At 44.8% G+C, this 20,092-nt stretch overlaps 1 protein-coding gene across 1 annotated transcript in view; it reads right to left on the bottom strand.

Moving 5' to 3' along the window:
* WASF1 (WASP family member 1) overlaps positions 1 to 20,092 on the bottom strand; it is a 384,764-nt gene that overhangs the window by 8,072 nt on the left and 356,600 nt on the right. The window contains exon 8 of the mRNA XM_069234622.1: positions 4,001 to 4,632. Coding sequence (XP_069090723.1) covers positions 4,001 to 4,632 — 632 coding nt within the window. The remainder of the gene's footprint in view (positions 1 to 4,000; positions 4,633 to 20,092) is intronic.

The following is a 20,092-nucleotide window of genomic DNA, read 5'->3' as shown; positions in this document are numbered from 1 at the left end:
GGCCGGAGGGTGCCATGGGCACGTTCTGCACCTAGGGTCACTTTACTATGACAAAACTATCCATAGATGCTTGTGCATCCCCTTTTGTAATCGCAGACCATGCCGCCGGACATATAGTGCCAGTGTGATTCTAAGGGCATGTTCTGTAATTAGCAGTAGACGAGGCCCCACGCTAATGAGAGAACAAATCTGTCTCTTCAACCATGTTGTATTCTGGGTGCAAGCACATAGGCAAAGATACCTCCATGAGACGCACAGACTGTGCACCATTAAGACGAGGCGAACGGTCAATGAGGCCCCCACAAGATCGACTCATGTAAGGGAAGAAAAAGAGCCCTCACTGACCACCCTCTCCCACCCCCACGGATCTCTCCATGCAGGCAGGTGCAGACACTCAAATGCACCTCCATGCAGGGGGTCTCTGTCCCACTTCAAACGCAGGCCAGGTGTTGTGTACACTGGGAAAGGTGGACTGCCTGCTTCAGACAGCCAGTTCGCATTTCAGTAATGCGCTGCGCGCAAGACAGATGCCAGTGTGCATCTGCCATCTGGGTAGCACTTTATCTGAAATTTAACACACTGTACCTGCTTGCACTCAGTTAAAAGTGCGGTCCAGAGCAAACAGTGACCGTGCTCACTTTGTAGAATACGACCCAACAACGTTTTTTAAAGTGCCTTATTTCCAGTTTCATGCCAGATTAGAATCACTCATGATCACATTTGCCTGAAGCCCACAGTGCACTGGGACATAGACTCAACCTAGTGCCTGGGTAGAGCTTCCATGCATGAAGGGCACGATGCAGTACATCCACCTCAATATTTTTAACTGTTGAAAAGGGAACCACAACAAGATAAAAAATGTGGTTTTCACGGTCAAGCAGATGGCTAGTGGCTTCACTGTGCTTCTTGAAACAGAATATGGCTGTTAAGTTCATGTTATACAGAATCACATTCCACTGGGGGTTTGGAAGTGATGATTCCAGTACCAAGGTGATGGTCTTAAAATTCAGAAGACTTCTTGCCCTTTTCTGAAATAAAGATGCAGCCGACTTGAAGCTGCTGAAGGTCTACGAAATGGACAGGCGGCTTTAAGGACTGTTTTCAATCTGAGAATCTTGGCTATAAATCCTTTAGAGAAGCGTTCTGATTATCGCATATCCAAAGCTAAGTGGTAGGAATGTAAAGACACAAAAATTGATAGGATTTGGGAGACTCTGCAACCACACCTTAAGTCAGATACCTTGTTCAGAGTTAGGATCCTATCTGGAGGGAGCAGCAGAAAGGCTATCATATCATCCAAACAATGACAATCAACAGCTTCAGAGGATGGTGCAACACAGTAGTTAAGAATAAAAAACACACCTGTTATCCACTGAAAGCTGGAGATTACACAATATAGATTAAATGAACGTCAAAGTAACCAAATTGCTAAACATTTGATAAACGTGCTGCAGCTGTTTCTGAGCAAATGATCATGTACTTGCAATGATCCTTGCTACCACAACCTGAAGACATATATGATTATCATCTCTGACAGAGATGTGTGAATATTTGTCTAATAAGTCCATACAGAAAAGGAATCCAGAGCTTCCACCGAGGCGGGAATTTATGTCATGACTGTCACTTAAAAATCTGGTGCAGGTCAGTAATTAGCTTCTGATGTTTTGTGACAGAATGCAAAGTAATTGCAATATTCATATGGTGACGGAAGTCGTCTCTGTGCAGATACTTCTAGGGACAACAAGGTGAAAGCAAGCAGAGCATGTAGCTGGGGTCATCGAAAAGGCTGAAAACACTCACTACAAATCTGCAATCAGGCCAAACAAATAGCTTCGGGCGAAAGTCACCATGGGTAAGTAGCTGACATCTAAGCATCTGCAAAGACAGTTCTCAACCAGAGAACCCAAAAGGAAGGACTATGAAATCTGTTAATAAACAGATGCTTGCCCTGTCGAAATGTGAGTCAGAAAGGCAGTGGGTGTTCGCACTTTTCAAACAGTTTCCTGTGAATGGCAGAACTCTTTGCAGCATGATTTAACGAACATTAACCAACTGTTAATACTTTTTGGGACTGCTTAATAGACCTTCCTGTTCTCAATACACAGACAATGCTGAAATGGTCTGTCCTTAGATCATTCCGTTTTCTTAGCACGTTTCAAATATTTATTATATTGCATTGTAAGGAATGTTCAGAAGAACAAAGAAAGTAAGCATCTGGCTGTATCCAGGAAACTATTTCAATGTATTCCATGGTTGCCCCTTTGGCTCTTTTAGCTGAGTGGTATTTTTTGAATTTGGGCCTGAAGAAAACATCCACCTTAAACAACCTGAGGGCAGATCCTTAATGAAGGGGTTGCTGCCTCTGCTGTGGTACTCTGCAAGAGTTTCTCATCTCCTGCAGCTGGCGATGAAGTCAGATCTGTGGTGGGGTTTGCACCCTACTTTTGCCCTAAATTCTATTGTGGGATTTTCACCCTACCTTTGCCAACTTAAGTTGCCTAAACATGGATAAAGAGTAGGCATCATTTAGGTGAAGAATCTGCAATAGGTGACCAGATATCTCTTAACAAAAATATAAAGAGCATGGAGGTAAGAGTTGTTTTGAGAACTGGAAGATCCTGCACTAAGAAAAGCCGAAGAGCTTATACTTTTGATTGACTAGAGGTCACTCAAAAATAATAATTGAGAATTGATTCTTTAGATGATCAGTGTACAGTTCATGATAGCTAACTCTGGTGACAAAGCACAGAAATGAGGGTACAGTTTCCAGATGACTTGTCACCAGGAGCACCATGTTCCAGTTGGTCATTAATTTGAAAACCACACCCATGCTGCTAGCTGCAGTCCTGATACACATCGATTTACCAATTAGACTTATATTCTGGATTTCAAAGGTATGGAGCAAAAACCTTGAGTGGAAAATGAAGTAATTTGGTGATCTTCTTGGAGATGAACAAGAACTAAGAACCCATTGCATATTTTCAACACAGAAAATGTGGCATTTCTCTGGTCATGCAAGTGCCTCTGGAAAAACTAGAATCTATGATTAGGAGGAGAACAGCGCATATAGGAAATTAACCTTGATAAGTAGTCAAATGCAAACATTATCAGTAAAATAGGGAGAATCTGCCTTTTTTTTAGTTCACTTGCAAAGCAGATCACGGATAAAAAAATCAGCTTTACTATGGACTATAAAAAAGGTGAATTCTGCTATTGTTGGATTTCATCATAAAAATGGTACAAGTGCTCACCAGATGGGCTAGACAGGCAAGCAAACTTCCTGTGCTTCATGGACACTGCAGCAAACCACCTGCTTTTGGCCTATTTAATCATCTGTAGGCCCGAAGCAGGAACGCAAATCGGAGTAATTCAGACAAAGATTGGCTACTGCAAAATGGGAAACTAATCACCCAGAACTATTGATAAAAGCATTCAACCCAATGTGTAGAGTTACTCCTTGAAAAAGAATGAAAGCCTGTCACTTACAGACTACAACAAAGTAGGTGTTTATGATAACGTACAATGGAGATAAACAGGTAGAGCTACTCTTCAATGAATGAGAAGATAGATGGAAATTCAGAAAGGACAACAGAGCACAGTGATACAAGGCTTGTGTCATCATTTTCAAAAACAATTACGAGTGCTGTGTTGACAAGTCTAGGTTTACTGATATTAACTATGCAGTGGTTGTGTATATCTGTTCTCTGCTAATATCTACACTAATTACCACGCTGCTTAGTATCATTAAGTTCACTAAAAAGTCACATAGCCCTCAATCAATCAAAACAAGTTAAATTACCTTACAGTTTAATTAGTTTAATTGTTTAAAATAAAGAGGCATGAGAGAAGAACAACACTTTCAAAAAATGCCCAGGAAGTCCAAGAGGAAACCTTAAAGAATAGAGTGGAGTCAAGATTCCTCCCATTAAAAAGGGCTAACAAAATAATAATACATTTGAATAGGACAAAAGAGGTGTAAATACACCTCCAAAGTGGTTACCTTTCCGTATTGCTTCCAGGAGAACACTTCTGGCATCACTGATAACAGGCAGTGTGGATGGGTGGCGCTTCGTATCAGGAGCAGGGGTAAACTGGGATGGGGGTGATGGTGGCATTAATGGGGCATGAGGACCAGGGACAATGGATTTGAGAGGCTGAGAAACAGTGGTTCCTGTAAGAGGAGAAGAAGGCCGAATGCCCGTAGGAGGCAATGGAGGTGGTGGTGGAGGTGGTGGAAGCCCTTGTATTTCGCTCTGTGGAAGCGTGTGACCTGGCACATTTTCAGAAACTGGAGTAGCTCTGGTAACCGGAGGAGAAGGTAGTACCAGAGGTGGTGCAACTGGTGGAGCTGCTGGGTGAAGGACCCCAGGAGCAATCTGGAGGGGTGTTGGGGGTGGTGGGACTGCTGGTGCTTGCAATACAGCTGTCAATGGAGGAGGTGGTGGAGGAACTGGGGGAGGAGGAGTGGAGGTCATTGTGGACCTCAGTGAAGATGCTGACAAAGTTGAAGGGAGAGGTGGTGGAGGAGGTGGCAGAGGAGGTGGAGGTGGTGGAGGAGTAGGGCTCATAAATACTGGTGTTCTGCCAGAAGCTGGAGATTGCGGGCGGTTGTCCATCAAACCTGAGTTGTTGCTGATAAATGAAAGAAAGAAAAGAATCTTGGTAAACAAGTAACATCTACAGTCATGCTACAAGTAGCTAAGAATGAGCAGCTATGACTAACTGCATATATGTGTACCTGGGCTGCTTTTTTCTGCAAAAACTGGCTTACTAGAGAAATGTGGCATAATTCTGTGGAAATTTTAAAAAATGGACAAAACTTAATTACAATAATGCCCGCCATTAAAAGCAGACCTGGAGGAGTCTCCTACTTCACAGACCAAACCGACATACACATAGTGTGAAGCTCTCTCCCATAAACACGTAATTCACACAGTTTTATAGAACAACTCGCATATCGCAAACAGAATGTCGTTGTTCCAAATGTATCTCTTGCTGATGAATGGTGATGCTTTCTGCAGTTCTGAGATCATCACACGCCAAGCAATCCACTAAAGATCACTACCAACTATTGGCAAGCAACCCTTCATAAAGCCTAGCAAGTACAAATGCTCTAGGCCTGGAACAGCGAGTGGTGTGGCTCGATTAGCAAGACAGACACATGGAGCAGACCTGAAAAGGAAACAGTAGCAAACAACCTCTGTCAATATCACAAGGACCCTCCCAGGTTTTCAGGGCCACCAAAGACAGAGTAGCCTCTGTTCCACACAAAGTAAATATACAAACAAGTCACAGTGAACTGATGTTCGATCTATCATGAATCAAAGGTGATTTGTGCTGTATAAACATGACTGGCAAATATGAGTAACTAACTTGATGTCACAGTCTTGTGGTTATAAAGTGCTGGAACTCAACTCTGTATACTTACTGAACATGAAATATTTAATTGAGGGCATGTGTATGAAAAAAGCGAAGGCAGCCATCAATCAGATAAAAGACACTCCAGAAATTAACTCTCAGTAACTAACAGAATTTAACTGTAGCCATTTTCAATACACTGTCTGTAACATTAAAGGGAGGTCTAAATACAAACATCAATAACAGGTTTGATTATGACTGTCGTCTAAAGTGCAGTGAGTTAGGAAAGGCACTGAGACACATAAGGGATGAACAAAACCATAAAACTGAAGAATATCGAACACAGTCAAAAAAGCAGAGGTGGTTCCTCCTTTGGGGCACAGGAGCGTTGCCCCACCCCTGCAGTGAGCCAAGCATTACATATTTAAAACTGAACATACGCAAATTTGTTTATAAGATCCTAATACAATGACAGCAGCACTCTTTCTGTTGTACAGGTGGTGTCTTTCAGGGTGGGGTCAATGCTGGCAGAAGAGAGGGTAGTGGACATGGTTGATGCATCTATAGTGCGCATATCTGGTTGGACGGTTGTTTTGGTGTGTCAAGTCCGACATGCGCACTTAAAGCCTCTCAAATGCACACTGTATTGGGAGCCGGGGCGAACACAGATGCAGCTCCACAGCCTCCTATGGAGCACTGGATTTGGCTGACCAAACCAACCCAGGTGCTGCTCTCACTCTGTTAATTGTTATAAACAATATGGGAGCAGCATTTAAAATGGTTGTTGAGATTGGCCTGTACTCCCAGCCCAGGTACAAGAGGCAACACGGGGGCAGGAGAATTGCATGGCATGACCAATCACCGTGTGGCTTTGTTTTGAGCCACATAGTGATTGGCTATTTGCCTGTGACAGTCTCTCTTTCTCTCTCTGGAAGCTTGCTCCCTCCCTTCGCACTGCACAGCTCACAACACTGTGCGAGAAGGTGAAAATGAGAGCACTGCCACCTAGAGAGCTATCTGTTGGCCACTGTGTGCACAAGGCAGGCCCAGTGAGGCATGCAGCATGCCCGGACTGCAGCACATGAGTTTCTATTGGCAACATCTGCATCTATTGACTAGGAAATAAAATTACTTTTAGCGGTTTAAATTTGAATAGTATTTCTTCCAGAATGTTCTGTTGGGATTGATGAGTTTTGGACTGATGAGAGACTTTTTTTTTTAATGCCTCCATTAGTACAGTCCGTGCACTCCAGGCACAGTTTCTCTGATTGTTTTGCAAAACCACAGCAGATATCATTGTTTTTCCTCGGGCAGCCATTCTGCCTCCTATGTTAATTTTACTCAGCTGTTGGCCCTTGTATAAACAGTATTAATATTTGAAACATGCCAGTTTTCTTTCTTTCTGGTCTTCTAGTGGCAGTGGTTTTGTTTGCTTTATTTTTCTTTGTTGATGAAAGACAGTTCTCTCAGTTTTATATGTCCTCAGCGTGTAAAGATTCCTTTTGTGAGGTCTTCTGCACCTTAACTAGATATGGCTGTGCAGTGCAGGGCATACAGGCTGGCACACTTGCGCAGTACTTATTTGTTTCTGAAAGCCTGCACAGGTACTTGTTTATGATAACTGATTGTTCAAATTAACTGTTAATGAAAACATTAGCCACATACCATTCGCTGTGGTTTTTAACCAAATACCTTATCAACATTTGTTGGAAATGCATAATGTTATCTTCATTAATCCCCCAATTGGCAATAGGACTTGCTCGTTTGGTGCGCTCCGTTGACAGCCACGTTTATGCCCCACCACTTTCACAAGTCACCATCCGCCACTTGCATGTAAAGGTATACAAATCAGTGATAACATTATAGGAGATTGTGATTCAAAGGAAAAAGAACTCTACTGCATCTTTTAACTGGAAGAAGGTGACTAAGGCCATCAAGCACAAATGCCAAAAGTTATTTTGAAAACTAGAAGTTCATGGCCTCACAATGCTAAAACACCACTGTGTCACGCAGGTTGCAAATGTACAGAGCGGATAACCTCTAAGCAAATTAAACGCCCCATCATCTGCGTTGACGGATTTGAAAATTTGGTTTTGTCTGGCAAGGAACTTCAATGGGTAAAGATTAATTCAGATGAACTAAAGGAGGCTATCTATGTGATTAAGGCAAGACGGGTGGGGGCAGGACCCGATGGGATCCCAAACGAGGTTTATAAGAAAGCCTTGAAGTATGGCCAAACTGCCTATGTCAATCACATAAGGATAACAAAAAAACACCTGCCATGGCTCTTTAATAACACCATTTGAAAAAAGCAGGAACCCTAAATATCCTAATGCACACCACCTTAATTCATTGTTCGACTCATCTAATAAATGCTCACATATTGTTGCAAGAAGAAGTCTGAAACAATTAATTCATATGAGTACCTGGGAACATGCTTGTAGCATCACAAGGTAAGCAGGCTGCAAAAGTCTCAACAAATAGGGATCTGTGTGGCAAACAATTTGTTTTCCCTTTTTATGCAGTCAAATTGTGAACTGATCAATGAATTATTACATGCAGAAGATTTGGTCCATCCGACTGCACGATTTTTCACGTATGCAGTTAACAGTAAAATTGAAAAATTGGAGGCAAATAACAGTTACTAGAGGGTCATTAAGTCGAAAGTAAAGAAACTGTCATTTAACACTGATCTTACATAAATAAAAACAAAAAGACCCTCAATATCTGCACAAAGCAAAGTTTGAGTTTGGAATTTCATTTTATAGGACTCTTGTTCCCAGTTCCAACCTACGCTGTGAGCTCCGGCTCTTCAGGCTGGGAGTTTAATAAAATTGGCATATCAGCTTTAAGCAACTATTTTAGCAAAGTGTTGCTGTCCTTCTCAGAGACCCTGTTGTTCTTGCGGCATTATGCTGTTATGCCTGGTTCTTTAAATCTTTATGGGTACTGCATATAAAACCTTTATTTATTTAAATTAACTTTTCACAGTTGCAGCTGCTTTCACCTTTTTAACTGAATTAAGCTCAGTAAGCACACCAACAGTGATAACCCTATTTTTGAAAGACTTTAAGAAAACTGTGCCATGATATTTGGTCGCTTTATAGATCTGTCTCAATATATTTTTACGATTTTAACTGTATTTTAATGTCTTTTAATGGTGATATAAAATGTCTGCTAATTGTTTTATGAATTAATATGTCTAACTGAACTCAGCTTAATCACAATGATCAAGATCACGTGGTTCCAGATGGCACTGGGCTTCAAAAAAATGTCATGAAGTGATCCAATAGTTAAAATGACGGGCAACTATGCAAATCGGCACTTGTGCTAAATGACGGCTACTATTACTGTGTGGTTACCATATATATTCACAGACATCTGATATTTGTTATAGGGTAATCTGCTGTCCTCACATCACACTGTAATCTTTGATACCTAGGGCCTGAGTTAGATATAGGCGGAGGGGTTACTTACTCCATCACAACGGTGACAGATATCCCGTTCGCCAAAATCTAAATCCCATTATATCTGGTAGGACTTAGATTTCAGTGGAGTGGATATCTGCTACCGTTGTGACGGAGTAACCCCTTCTCCAAAATCTAAATCAGGCCCTTAGTCTGGTGCTTCCTGGAACAACAGCCTCACCTTTTATTTTTGAAATATAGTGTGTTAGCTAAAAAAATGTCTCCCGATCAATACCTATTTCAACCAGAGATTTTCTCCTTTAACCAATCATGAATTTAATATCTTGCAATATTTAACCTGCCAGACCTCACACACCACTGACCATGCAAATTGCATTAGGAAGACAAACTATTTCGCAAAAATAATCTTGTGTGTAAAAAGAAAGCTATTTCCAATGAGAAATGAATGCATTAGTAGGTGAGATCACACACCTTATTTCAGAACTATGCAAGTGTTAGCAACTCACCAAGTAGGTATTTTTAATCAAAGGTTGCATTATATATCACTGAAGCAATTAGATGGTCTGGAAGTTTCCAATTATATCTTCTCCTGAAGAAGGTGGCCTGAACAAGGTGCCATAACTGATCAAACTAATTATAAGGAATAAATGGTATTTTTATATAACAATGATATAATGTCAATTTTTCTATGAGTAGAAAATGTCATATGGTTTCCAAACATGCTACAACTTTCTAGGTGGGACCATCCATTTGTTGACGCACATCAAAGTTTCAAATTCCTTACTCTGGACCTGGAGCAGCAGGGAAGTGCATATACTTTTATTCTGTTGCTGTTGTTTACGGACTGTGTTTAGAGAATAGGTGGGGCATCATTGTTTGCACAATTTAAGTAGGTTCTATTTGGGAGGCCGCGATCAAGGAGAAATCTCCAGAGGCGTGGTGCTAGAGCAGAGACAATGTGACAACCCACAAAGGTTAACAAAATAACTAGGAGCACACAGTGCCACATCTTAAAGCTTGCTCCAGTTTTAGATGCAAGAATCGCACCACCTCTATAAATCACATTTCATCAATGGGGTCTAGGGACAGGATGGTACATGCGCTTCTACAATTAGGCAGTATTAAGCAAGGGGGAAGGGCACTCCGCATCTTTATTAAAGTTAAAGGGAGGGTCAAAGAGCCTAACAGACATCCTTATTCTGGCCAGAGTCACTAAGTATGTTCGAGTGTCCCTTGCATAGTACTACTATTGACCCTTAAATAATTTCAATGAAACCTGTAACATTTTATGAGACTTAGTTTTTATTTTTTTCTTCTAGTAGTATTCCCATAATGTGGAAAGTTACAAAAAGATGTATCTCCTCTTTCGTACATAACACTAACAAGAAATTGCTGTTGCATCATGAACTTTCTATTGAATTACTTGTATTTTATGCTCCTGCCCGGGTTTTGCTCACTGCCAAAGGCTCTTTAACTAACCAACAGACACTTCAAAGACCTGTTCGTGTGGTATTCTTTTAGAAACCCTACATACTTGGTTCCAAACTATTGTTGCCAACAGTTAAAAATAAAATGCGTTTGCATCCTCAAATGTATGCTTAGAAGTCTACCTTTTTTAGGTAGGGTGTATGCTTACAGCAACAATGCATTTTCCATCACAAAAAAAATGACTTCTTGATTGAATTTAATATGTTGCCTGAAAGAAAGTTAAAAAAAAAAAAAAAGAGTCTGAAAAGTATTTTTGACAGAAAAACACACTGGTGCCATTTCAGCCAGCTTCAATTTGCATAGACATTATGGTAATTTTTAGGCACCCAGCAACTGAGCAGTTTCTGAATTTATTTCAGAGTGCTTACTTTTCATACCACAAATTGCTATGTGAACACTGCGTAGTAACAAATGCGCTTTGTCTGTGATATGACTAGATTCTGGCTTTGAAATCTGGTGGATATCATCTGCTGGTAAGCCAATTAAAATGCAATATTTTCGTACTGCACAGGTGTCTGATTTACAAATGGGGTTTGATCAGTCAATCAAACAAGGATTTGTAGAGTGAACCTAATCACCCATTGGGTTTCAAGGGGCTGTATGTGGGCATGCTGCCAGGTCTTGAGGTCCTTCCTGAACTGCTTCAGAGATGCGGTCCGTCTGTGCTTGAGAGGTAGTGCGTTCCATGTCCAGGCTGCTAGGTAGGAGAAGGATCTTCCTCCTGCTGTACTACTCCGGATCTTGTTGACGGGTGCAAGGACGAGCTGGGCGGAACGGAGACATCTGTTGGTTATGTGGAAGGTGAGGTGGTGGTTGAGGTAGGCCGGTCCTATGTTGTGCAGTGCCTTGTAGGTGTGGATCATGAGTTTGTATGTGATGTGCTTGTTGACAGGGAGCCAGTGTAGGTCTCTGGGGTGGAAGGAGATGCAGCTGCATCGGGGAGTGTCCAGGATGAGTCTGGCTGCTGCATTCTGGACTCTATGTGGTCTTGATCGAAGTTTCTTGGTGATGTCAGCATAGAGTGCGTTGACGTACTCAAGTTTGCTAGTGATGGGTGCGTGGGTGACTGTTTTCCTCATGTCAGGGGGAATACATTCGAAAACGTCCGCAGGAGTCCGAGGGTGTGGTAGCATTACGAAGAGACGGCGTTGACTTAGCAGGTCCCGGATAGAGAGGAGTCCAGGATGATGCCCAGGTCGCGCATTGGCCAGTGGGGGTGTTACCCAGAGCGGTGGGCCACCAGAAGTCATTCCAGGCAGAAGGGGTGGAGCCAATCACGAGGATCTGTCTCGTCCGAGGTGAGCTTGAGGCAACGGCCTCCATCCAGGTTGCAACTGCTCTCATTCCGTTGTGGAAATTCTTCTTGGCTTGAGCAGAGTCCTCCGACAGGGAGAGGATCAGTGGGTGTTGTCGGCGTAGGAGACTGTTTAGCTCGTGTTGTTTGGTGATCTTGGCAAGTGGAGCCATTTAGATGTAGAAAAGCGTTGGGCTGAGTGAATATCCTTGGGAGACTCCGCAGCAAGTGTCTTTAGGCTCTGACGTGAAAGGTGGTAGTCTGACCCTCTGTGTTCTTCCGGAGAGGACGGACCTGATCCAGTCCAGGGCTTTGTCTCAGATGCTGGTGTCATACAGTCTGTCACAGAGGGTGGAGTGGGATTCAGTGTCAATTGCAGCGGAAAGGTCAGGAAGGATGAGTGCGGCCGTGCCTCCGCGGTCCAGTATGATGAATATGTCTTCGTTGGCTGCTAAGAGTGTGGTTTCAGTGGGGTGGTTGCTTCTGAATCCGGACTGGGATGGGTCTAGGATACGGTGTGTCTTGAGGAATTTAGTGATGTTTCAGGCTGACGGCTTTCTCCGCTACCTTGGCTGGGAAAGGGAGCAGAGAGAATTTCACTGCATACGTATTCATTGTTGATATACTGCACCTTTTCTGCTTATTATTATTCAACTGCTGTGATTATTTTAGTATCTGCACGTGTTTTGCTGCATTCAAGTTAAATAATCAAGATAATTTGAGACCTGGGAAGTCCCTTAATAAATTCATTACTCAGACTAAGAGTACTGCATTCTTTAGCCTTGTTTCATCTTAGTTTGAAGTTAAGCAGAACAATTTGGCTATGAAGTGAAAGATTTAAAAGTGAAAAATGTTTGGCGAAAAGTCAAAAGCGGTTTGCTAGGTTCCAAATGAGTTACTTACTTACTTACTTACTTACTTACTAGGGTGGGAAAATGCACCCTATGATGTTCTTGCAAATGAATGGTTTTGTAGAGCAGGATTATGTGAAAACTGGGATCGATGTCTTATTGATGCTGAGCCAAAAGAACAAGTAACTTACCTTCGGTAACGTCTTTTTTGGTGGATACACTAGCTACCTGTGGATTCCTCACCTAATGAATTCTCCCAATGCGCTAGCATTAGACAGAAATTTTCTTCCCAGCTCTGCACGTCGACGAGGATGTCACAATTGCCCGGCTCCCACGCGACGCCATCAAAACTCATCGAGGCAATAAGAGGTCCTCGACGACGTGCTGACATCAGTTTTCACCATTTTTTACGCACCAACCTCGATAGGCGAGCCCTGGAAGAAACACAGGATTCCCTCTTTGATGATATATATATATATATATATGTATATATATATATATATATATATATATATGTATATATAAATATATATATGTGTACATGTATCTACATATACCATCAAACATATATACACCTCCTTATATTCATATACACCCTAGGATATCTTGGTAATACCAACCAGGCAACGGGGAGGCGGGTGGGACCATGAGGAATCCACAGGTAGCTAGTGTATCCACCAGAAAAGACGTTACCGAAGGTAAGTAACTTGTTCTTCTGATGGATACAACTACCTGTGGATTCCTTACCTAATGAATAGAGTCCCAAAGCAGTACCGCACTCGGTGGCGGATGCCTGAATGGCCACACCAAGAAATCCTGCAGCACGGACCGTGCAAAATGGCAATCCCTCCTAACCTCTGAATCCAAGCAATAATGCTTTGCAAAAGTATGGAGGGAAGCCCAAGCTGCGGCCTTACAAATATCAGCCACAGGAACACCTTTAGCCAAAGCCAAAGAGGCCGACTTAGCCCTGGTGGAATGGGCTCTAATTCCAACAGGAGGAACCTTCTTTGCCAAGGAATAACAAATTGTTATGCAAAGAATGATCCACCTGGACAGTGTTCTTTTGTGGACCGCCTTGCCTTTCCTTTTCCCCACGTAGCCGATGAAGAGCTGATCTTCCACTCGGAACTCTCTTGTTCTCTCAACGTAGAAGCTTAAATCTCTTTTAGGGTCAAGCCGATGGAGCCTCTCATCCTCTTTCGGTGGATGGGGAGGAGGGTAAAAGGATGAGAGCATTATGGACTGCCCTAAATGGAAGGGTATAACAACCTTCGGTAGGAAAGCCGCCCTGGTCCTCAGAACCACTTTGTCCGCATGAAAAGAAGTGAAAGGGGGTTTAACACTAAGCGCTTGAAGTTCACTCACTCGCCTAGCTGGTGTGATGGCTATAAGAAAAACAGTTTTTAACACCACAAAACCTTAATGGACATGAATGTAAAGGTTCAAACTGTGAACCCATCAAGAATGTGAGTACTAAATTCAAATCCCATTGAGGCATAATAAAAGGAGAGGGAGGGAACTTATTAGTTAGACCTTTTAAGAACCTTATAACTATAGGGGATTTAAACAAAGAGGGTTGATCAGGAAGGCAGAGAAAGGCCGACTGCGCCGACAAATAGCCCTTATCAGTCGCAACTGCACAACCCCTGTGCGCCAAGGATAACGCAAACAATAAAATGTCCGACAAATGGGCCCTTAAGGGATCAATTTGGTTCTCTCCACACCAAGCCACAAATTTTGCCCATCTACCAGCATAGAATGATTTGGTGGAGTGTCACCTGGCCGATAAAATAACGTCCACCACTTCCGGCGGGAGAGAAAAAGAACTCAGATTGCCCCGTTCAGTCTCCAGGCATGTAGGTGCAGACTCTGGAGGTGGTGGTGTAGAACCTGCCCCTGTGACTGCGAGAGGAGGTCTGCCCTGTGAGGGAGATGGAGCAGAGGGCACAGTGAGAGTTGGAGAAGGTCTGAGTACCACACGCTTCTTAGCCAATCTGGAGCTATTAAAATGACTCTGGCCTGGTCTTGGCGAATTTTCCTCAGAACCCGAAGAATTAAGGGTATGGGGGGGAAACGCGTAAAGCAACTGGCCGTACCAGGACATCTGAAACGCGTCCCCCAAAGTCCCTTGCACCGGATACTGGAGGCTGCAGAACGACGGACAGTGCGCGTTCTCCCGTGTGGCAAAGAGGTCTACCTGAGGAAATCCACACATCCGGAAGATGTAAAGGATCAGGTCTGGATGGAGACACCACTCATGATCGGCTGAGAAGTGCCGACTGAGACTGTCTGCACGCACGTTTTGAACTCTGGACAGATGGTTTGCTACTACGCAAATCTGATGGTCCTTTGCCCAGGACCACAGCCGTAGAGCCTCTCTGCAAAGAAGGTACGACCCTACTCCTCCCTGCTTGTGGATGTACCACATCGCGGTAGTGTTGTCCGTCAGAACCTGGACCGACTGACCACGAAGGGAGGGGAGGAAGGCCTTGAGAGCTAAACGTATCACCCACAATTCCAACAGATTGATATGAAACATCTGATCCACTGGCGACCAACGACCTTTGATCTCCAGGTCCCCCAGATGAGCTCCCCACCCTTCAGTGGAAGCATCCGTTATCACCGTGGCCACTGGTGGCGGCAGTGAAAACTGCCTTCCTTTGGAAAGATTGCCGTCCACAGCCCACCATCGCAGATCTGCTGCAGTGTCTCTGGAGATCGTTATCGACTCCTCGAGATCCCCTTTGTGTTGAAACCACTGCCTGAGGAGGCACCACTGAAGAGCCCTCCTGTGCCAGCATGCATGAGTGACCAACAGAATGCATGAGGCGAACAGAACAAGCAGACTAAGGACCTTGAGGACTGGAACGACCGCTCCACTTTGAAACATTGGAATCAATGCCCGAATGTCCTGAATCCGCTGAGGCGGAGGAAAGGCCCGATTCAATGTTGTGTCCAGTACTGCCCCTATGAACAGGAGGCGTTAAGAGGGCTCCAGATGAGATTTAGGCACGTTTACCGAAAAGCCCAGGTCGAACAACAACTGGGTTGTCATCTGCAGGTGAGGCAGCACGAGCTCTGGAGACTTGGCTTTGATCAACCAATCGTCCAGGTAAGGGAATACGGATATTCCCTTCCTCCTGAGATGTGCTGCAACCATCACCATCACCTTCGTGAAGACTCGAGGTGCTGAAGTAAGACCAAACAGAAGGACCGCAAACTGGTAGTGTTGCGACCCCACCACAAACCGGAGATACTTCCTGTGCGACTTGAGAATAGGGATATGGAAGTAAGCATCCTGCAAGTCGACAGACGCCTTCCAATCTTCTTCGTTCCACGCCAAAAGCACCTGCACTAGGGTCAGCATTTTGAACTTCTCCTGCTTGAGGAACCAGTTCAAAACCCTCAGGTCCAGGATAGGCCTCAACCGACCATCCTTCTTGGGGATCAGGAAATATCTTGAATAACAACCCTGACCCCTTTCCTGCTCTGGAACCAACTCCACTGCACCTTTCGATAAAAGGACTAGAACTTCCTGTTGCAACAACAGGAGATGGTCTTCTGTGCAAAAGGAGGAACAGGGAGGGATGGAAGGGGGAAACTCCCGAAAGGGAAGTGCGTATCCCTTTTTCCACAATATTGTTGACCCAGGAATCCGATATGATCAGCTTCCACATGCGGAGAAAATGAAACAACCTTCCCCCTACAGAAGAAGTATGGGATGGAATGGATGGAGGACCAAGGCTGTTTTCCCTGTTGCACCCCCCCGGAGGAAGAGGAAGAGGCAGGGTGCTGCTGGGTGGCTCCTCTGGTTCGAACTCTACACCTCCCTCTAAATGACCTATAGGGAAGCATAGGTGGTTGTTGGCCTCCTGGCTGGAGTCTCCCCCGAAAGGAAGAGCCTCGTCCAAACCCCCTGAACCTTCTGAATGATCTGAACAGGGTGGTGGTTGAAGCCTGCAAGCCTAGGGACTTAGCAGCAGCCCTGCTCTCCTTGAAGCGTTCTAAGGCAGAGTCCGCATTAGAACCAAATAGCTTGTCCCCATCAAACGGCACGTCTAAAAGAGATGTGAAAAAACAGACGATCTCAACCAAGCATGTCTCCTTGTTGCCATGGACGTTCCCATTGCTCTGGCCATCGAATCTGCGGTATCCAACCCTGACTGAATGACCTGAGTCTCTGCCGCTTGCGCATCAGTCAAAAGACCCCGCATGTCCTGGGGCAAATCAGGCAGCTCAGTGTTAGCCGCATCCATCAAGGCATGGATATGCCTTCCGAAAACAAAAGTGGCGTTAGCAGACTTCGGGGGCCACACTGCATGAAGAAAAAATCTTTTTGGCCTACTGCTCCATCCTTTTTTAATCGGGGCCCCAGGGAAGGATCCAGGAGCTGAGTGCGAGGAGCAGGAGGCCTGAACCACCAGACTCTCTGGAGTCAGATGCCTAGAGAGGAAACTCGGGACCCCAGGAGCCACTCTTTATCTCCTCGCCACTAATCTGCTAACTGCAGTTGAAGACACTGGTTTTCTCCAAACCTCAAGAATCGGTTCAGTGAGAGCCTCATTAAAAGGAAGTAGTGGCTCCGCAGCAGCCGAAGTCGGGTGTAACACTTCCGTGAGGATGTTGGTATTCACCTCAGCTGCAGGTAGCGGGAGATCTAGGAAGCCCGCTGCCTTCCTCACCACTGAGTGGAATGAAGCAGCCTCTTCAGTAAACTCCCCTGGAGAAGCTAAGTCCCATTCTGGTGAAGTATTGAGACCGCTTGCAGAGTCCTAACCCTGAAAGTCCCCTAGGGGCTCTGCGATCTCTCCTTCCTCCAGGAGCTGCCTCCGATTCTCCTGCTCCTCCAATAGCCTCACAGCCTTCCTTCTCGAGCGCAACCTGGCCTCTATCCTCGGCGTCAATAAGGAATTAGCCGACGTCGACGACCTCAGCTGACGCTGATCTTCGGATTCTTCTGACGCCAGATCCATCGGCGCCATGGAAAGGCGAGCCCTCTTCACCGGCGTCGATTGGAGTCGTGGTGAAGTCAACGGCGCCACCGGATCAGCAGAAGCTACCGGCATCGAAGGTCTTCTCGGCGACGCCAAAGGCACCGGTGCCGTACCAACACCCTCTACTGGACAGAAGGGCAAAAATGGCGTCAGCTTGTATGGAGCCGGAACGCCCAAACCAAAAGCCAATGGACCTGAGGGACCAGCCGAGGAGCTGAAAATGCTGTACATAGCATTCAAGAATGCCGCCGGATCCGCACCTGGAGCTGGGAAAACAGGATACCTCTGCCGCGTCGGTGCTGAATATTCTTGCGACGTCAGCACTGGATCCGGCACCTCTAACTGTGCAGGCGAGAAGCCATGACTCTGGCGAGGTTCGTCCACTTCAAAGACCGACAGGGCTGGAGAAGACTGAGGGCTTTGTGGCTGAGGCGTCACTGTCGGGCTGACCTCCCACGTCGTACGACGCCGAGCAGATGGAGATCTCAAACGGATCGGTCTTTCTCCGAACAACGTCGGGAATCATGCAGACGCCGAGAGTCATGACAACGCCGTCTCTTATGAGACCTTGAAGATTTTGAGGACGACCTCTGATGTCGGGGCTTATACTTCTTTTTTGATTTAGCCAAAAACAGCTTGGCTTCATGCTCTTTGAGCGCCTTTGGGTTCATCTGTTGGCATGAACCACACTCCTCCATGTCATGCTCGGAGCTCAAGCACCACAAGCAGTCATTATGTGGGTCCGTCACCGACGTATGGCCCCCGCACTCCCTACAAGGCTTGAACCTGGACTTCCGAGGTGGAGAAATTTTTCTACAAAGTATCACCTCTGAGAAACAGTAGCTCCCTAAGAGCCAGGAGAAAAAACGATACTTCAAAGGCACGGAAAAAAGGAACTGATGTCAGCACGCCGGCGAGGACCTCTTATTGCCTCGATGACGTCAGACGGCGTCGCCTGGGAGTCGGGCAATTGTGACGTCCTCGTCGACGTGCAGAGCTGGGAAGAAAATTTCTGTCGAATGCTGGTGCATTGGGAGAATTCATTAGGTGAGGAATCCACAGGTAGTTGTATCCATCAGAAACAGTTTAACTCTGTTTACAGAAAGTGCCAGTAGAACGGGGATGTGATTTATCTATTTTATGCAGATGGGGCTGGATCCTGTTATTCCCTTTATAAAAAATGCATGAAAGGTAAGTACAGTTGGAACAAGAAAACCAGCAATTAGCAACTAGGCAGCTAGTTGAAGCTAAAATTAACTTAACTATGCTGTCTTGAGAGAACAGGTTATAGCGGATACTTATCAATCTGTCGCCGAAAAAGGCAGCTGTTCGCGTTGCCCAATACAGATATTGGAAACGTAGGGGTAGAGACAATCAAAAGAAAGTTATTGTACCTATTGCTAAAGCAGTGTTAAATTGGGATCCAGAAATCTGGGACACTAATATCTGGGACTCAACAGATGTTTCCGATTCCAGTGATGAGTCAGTTAAAAAGGATGGGAGCCAGCTTGAGCCAGACGAACAGAAAGTGGTTGGAGCACCGCTTATATTTCAATTAAAAATTCAGGGAACCCCACAAAATCCATGGGCGATTGGAGGGGTTTGAGATGCACTCCCTAGAAGATTATGCACAACAGGAAGTCAATGATATCACAGACATATTCAAGCAGAAATCTGGGGAAACATTACTTAGATGGTGCGATTATTTGACACAGGAGCCTCTGGAGTAATGTTAGATATAGGAGACGCTCCTAAGTATTGTACTCTTAGCACTGACCCCATAATACAGAATCAGGTTAGGGATTATCAGGGTAACCAACAGATCACCCTACTGCATCTAGCAGTCGTGGGGTGTAACCATAAGTATCCTACAGAATCAGACTGGCCACAAAATGACAATCCCTGGTACACCTTAAGAGATGCAAGCAGAAAGATAAGGAGGAGGGAATAAAAACTGCTATTTTCCTGGGTGATGCTTACTGTCGGTTAGTCTGACCCCTCTCTGTATCAGTGCAAAATAAAATTATTTGCTTTGCTCCTCCAGCTTACAAGCAGGTAATAATGACTCTAATAATTAATCAGACAGGGCAGGTATTGAAAGATATACTGGAGGCAGATTGTGAGTTAGGAGAGCTTGGAGACTTGACAAAACCTGAGAGAGACTCGAGGTCTGAGGGTCATATAGATAATAACAGAGTATCTAGGAGAGACACGTTTATGGCATTACTGGAGGATGGTGTCAACAAAGAGCAGATTGATGGGATAGATACCAAACGTTTGTGGGAGATGTACCATAAGCAAGGGCTGGACAGAGAGGAGGGCAGCAGGAAAGTGAATAAGCAAAATAGTAAGCAAGTGAATCTGGGCCAGCCACAGATGCAGGAAGAGGGAAAAGAGGGAGAAAAATGTTTCTTCACAAGGGAAAGAGGAGGAAGAGTTGGACAGCGATTGGTTAACTGCTGGAAACAGGGAGGGATAGGAATCTCCTCACAGATATGAGAGCATATATCCAGATCTGACTTGGGCAAAAGTTGACAGGTTCAAATCAGATTAGGAAACAGGTCACGCTCCGGTACAGGGATGGGCTCGTAACAGACCCCATGTTGATTTCAAATTCACTGGAAGCACATAAATATTCAAAGGGTCCGGGCCTTAGTTGACACTGGAGCGGAGGCC

This window comes from Pleurodeles waltl, chromosome 5 (genome assembly GCF_031143425.1).
Source record: "Pleurodeles waltl isolate 20211129_DDA chromosome 5, aPleWal1.hap1.20221129, whole genome shotgun sequence".
Lineage (NCBI taxonomy): Eukaryota > Metazoa > Chordata > Amphibia > Caudata > Salamandridae > Pleurodeles > Pleurodeles waltl.
Note: the sequence above shows the minus strand (reverse complement) of the source record. Positions and strands in the feature narration are given on the sequence as shown.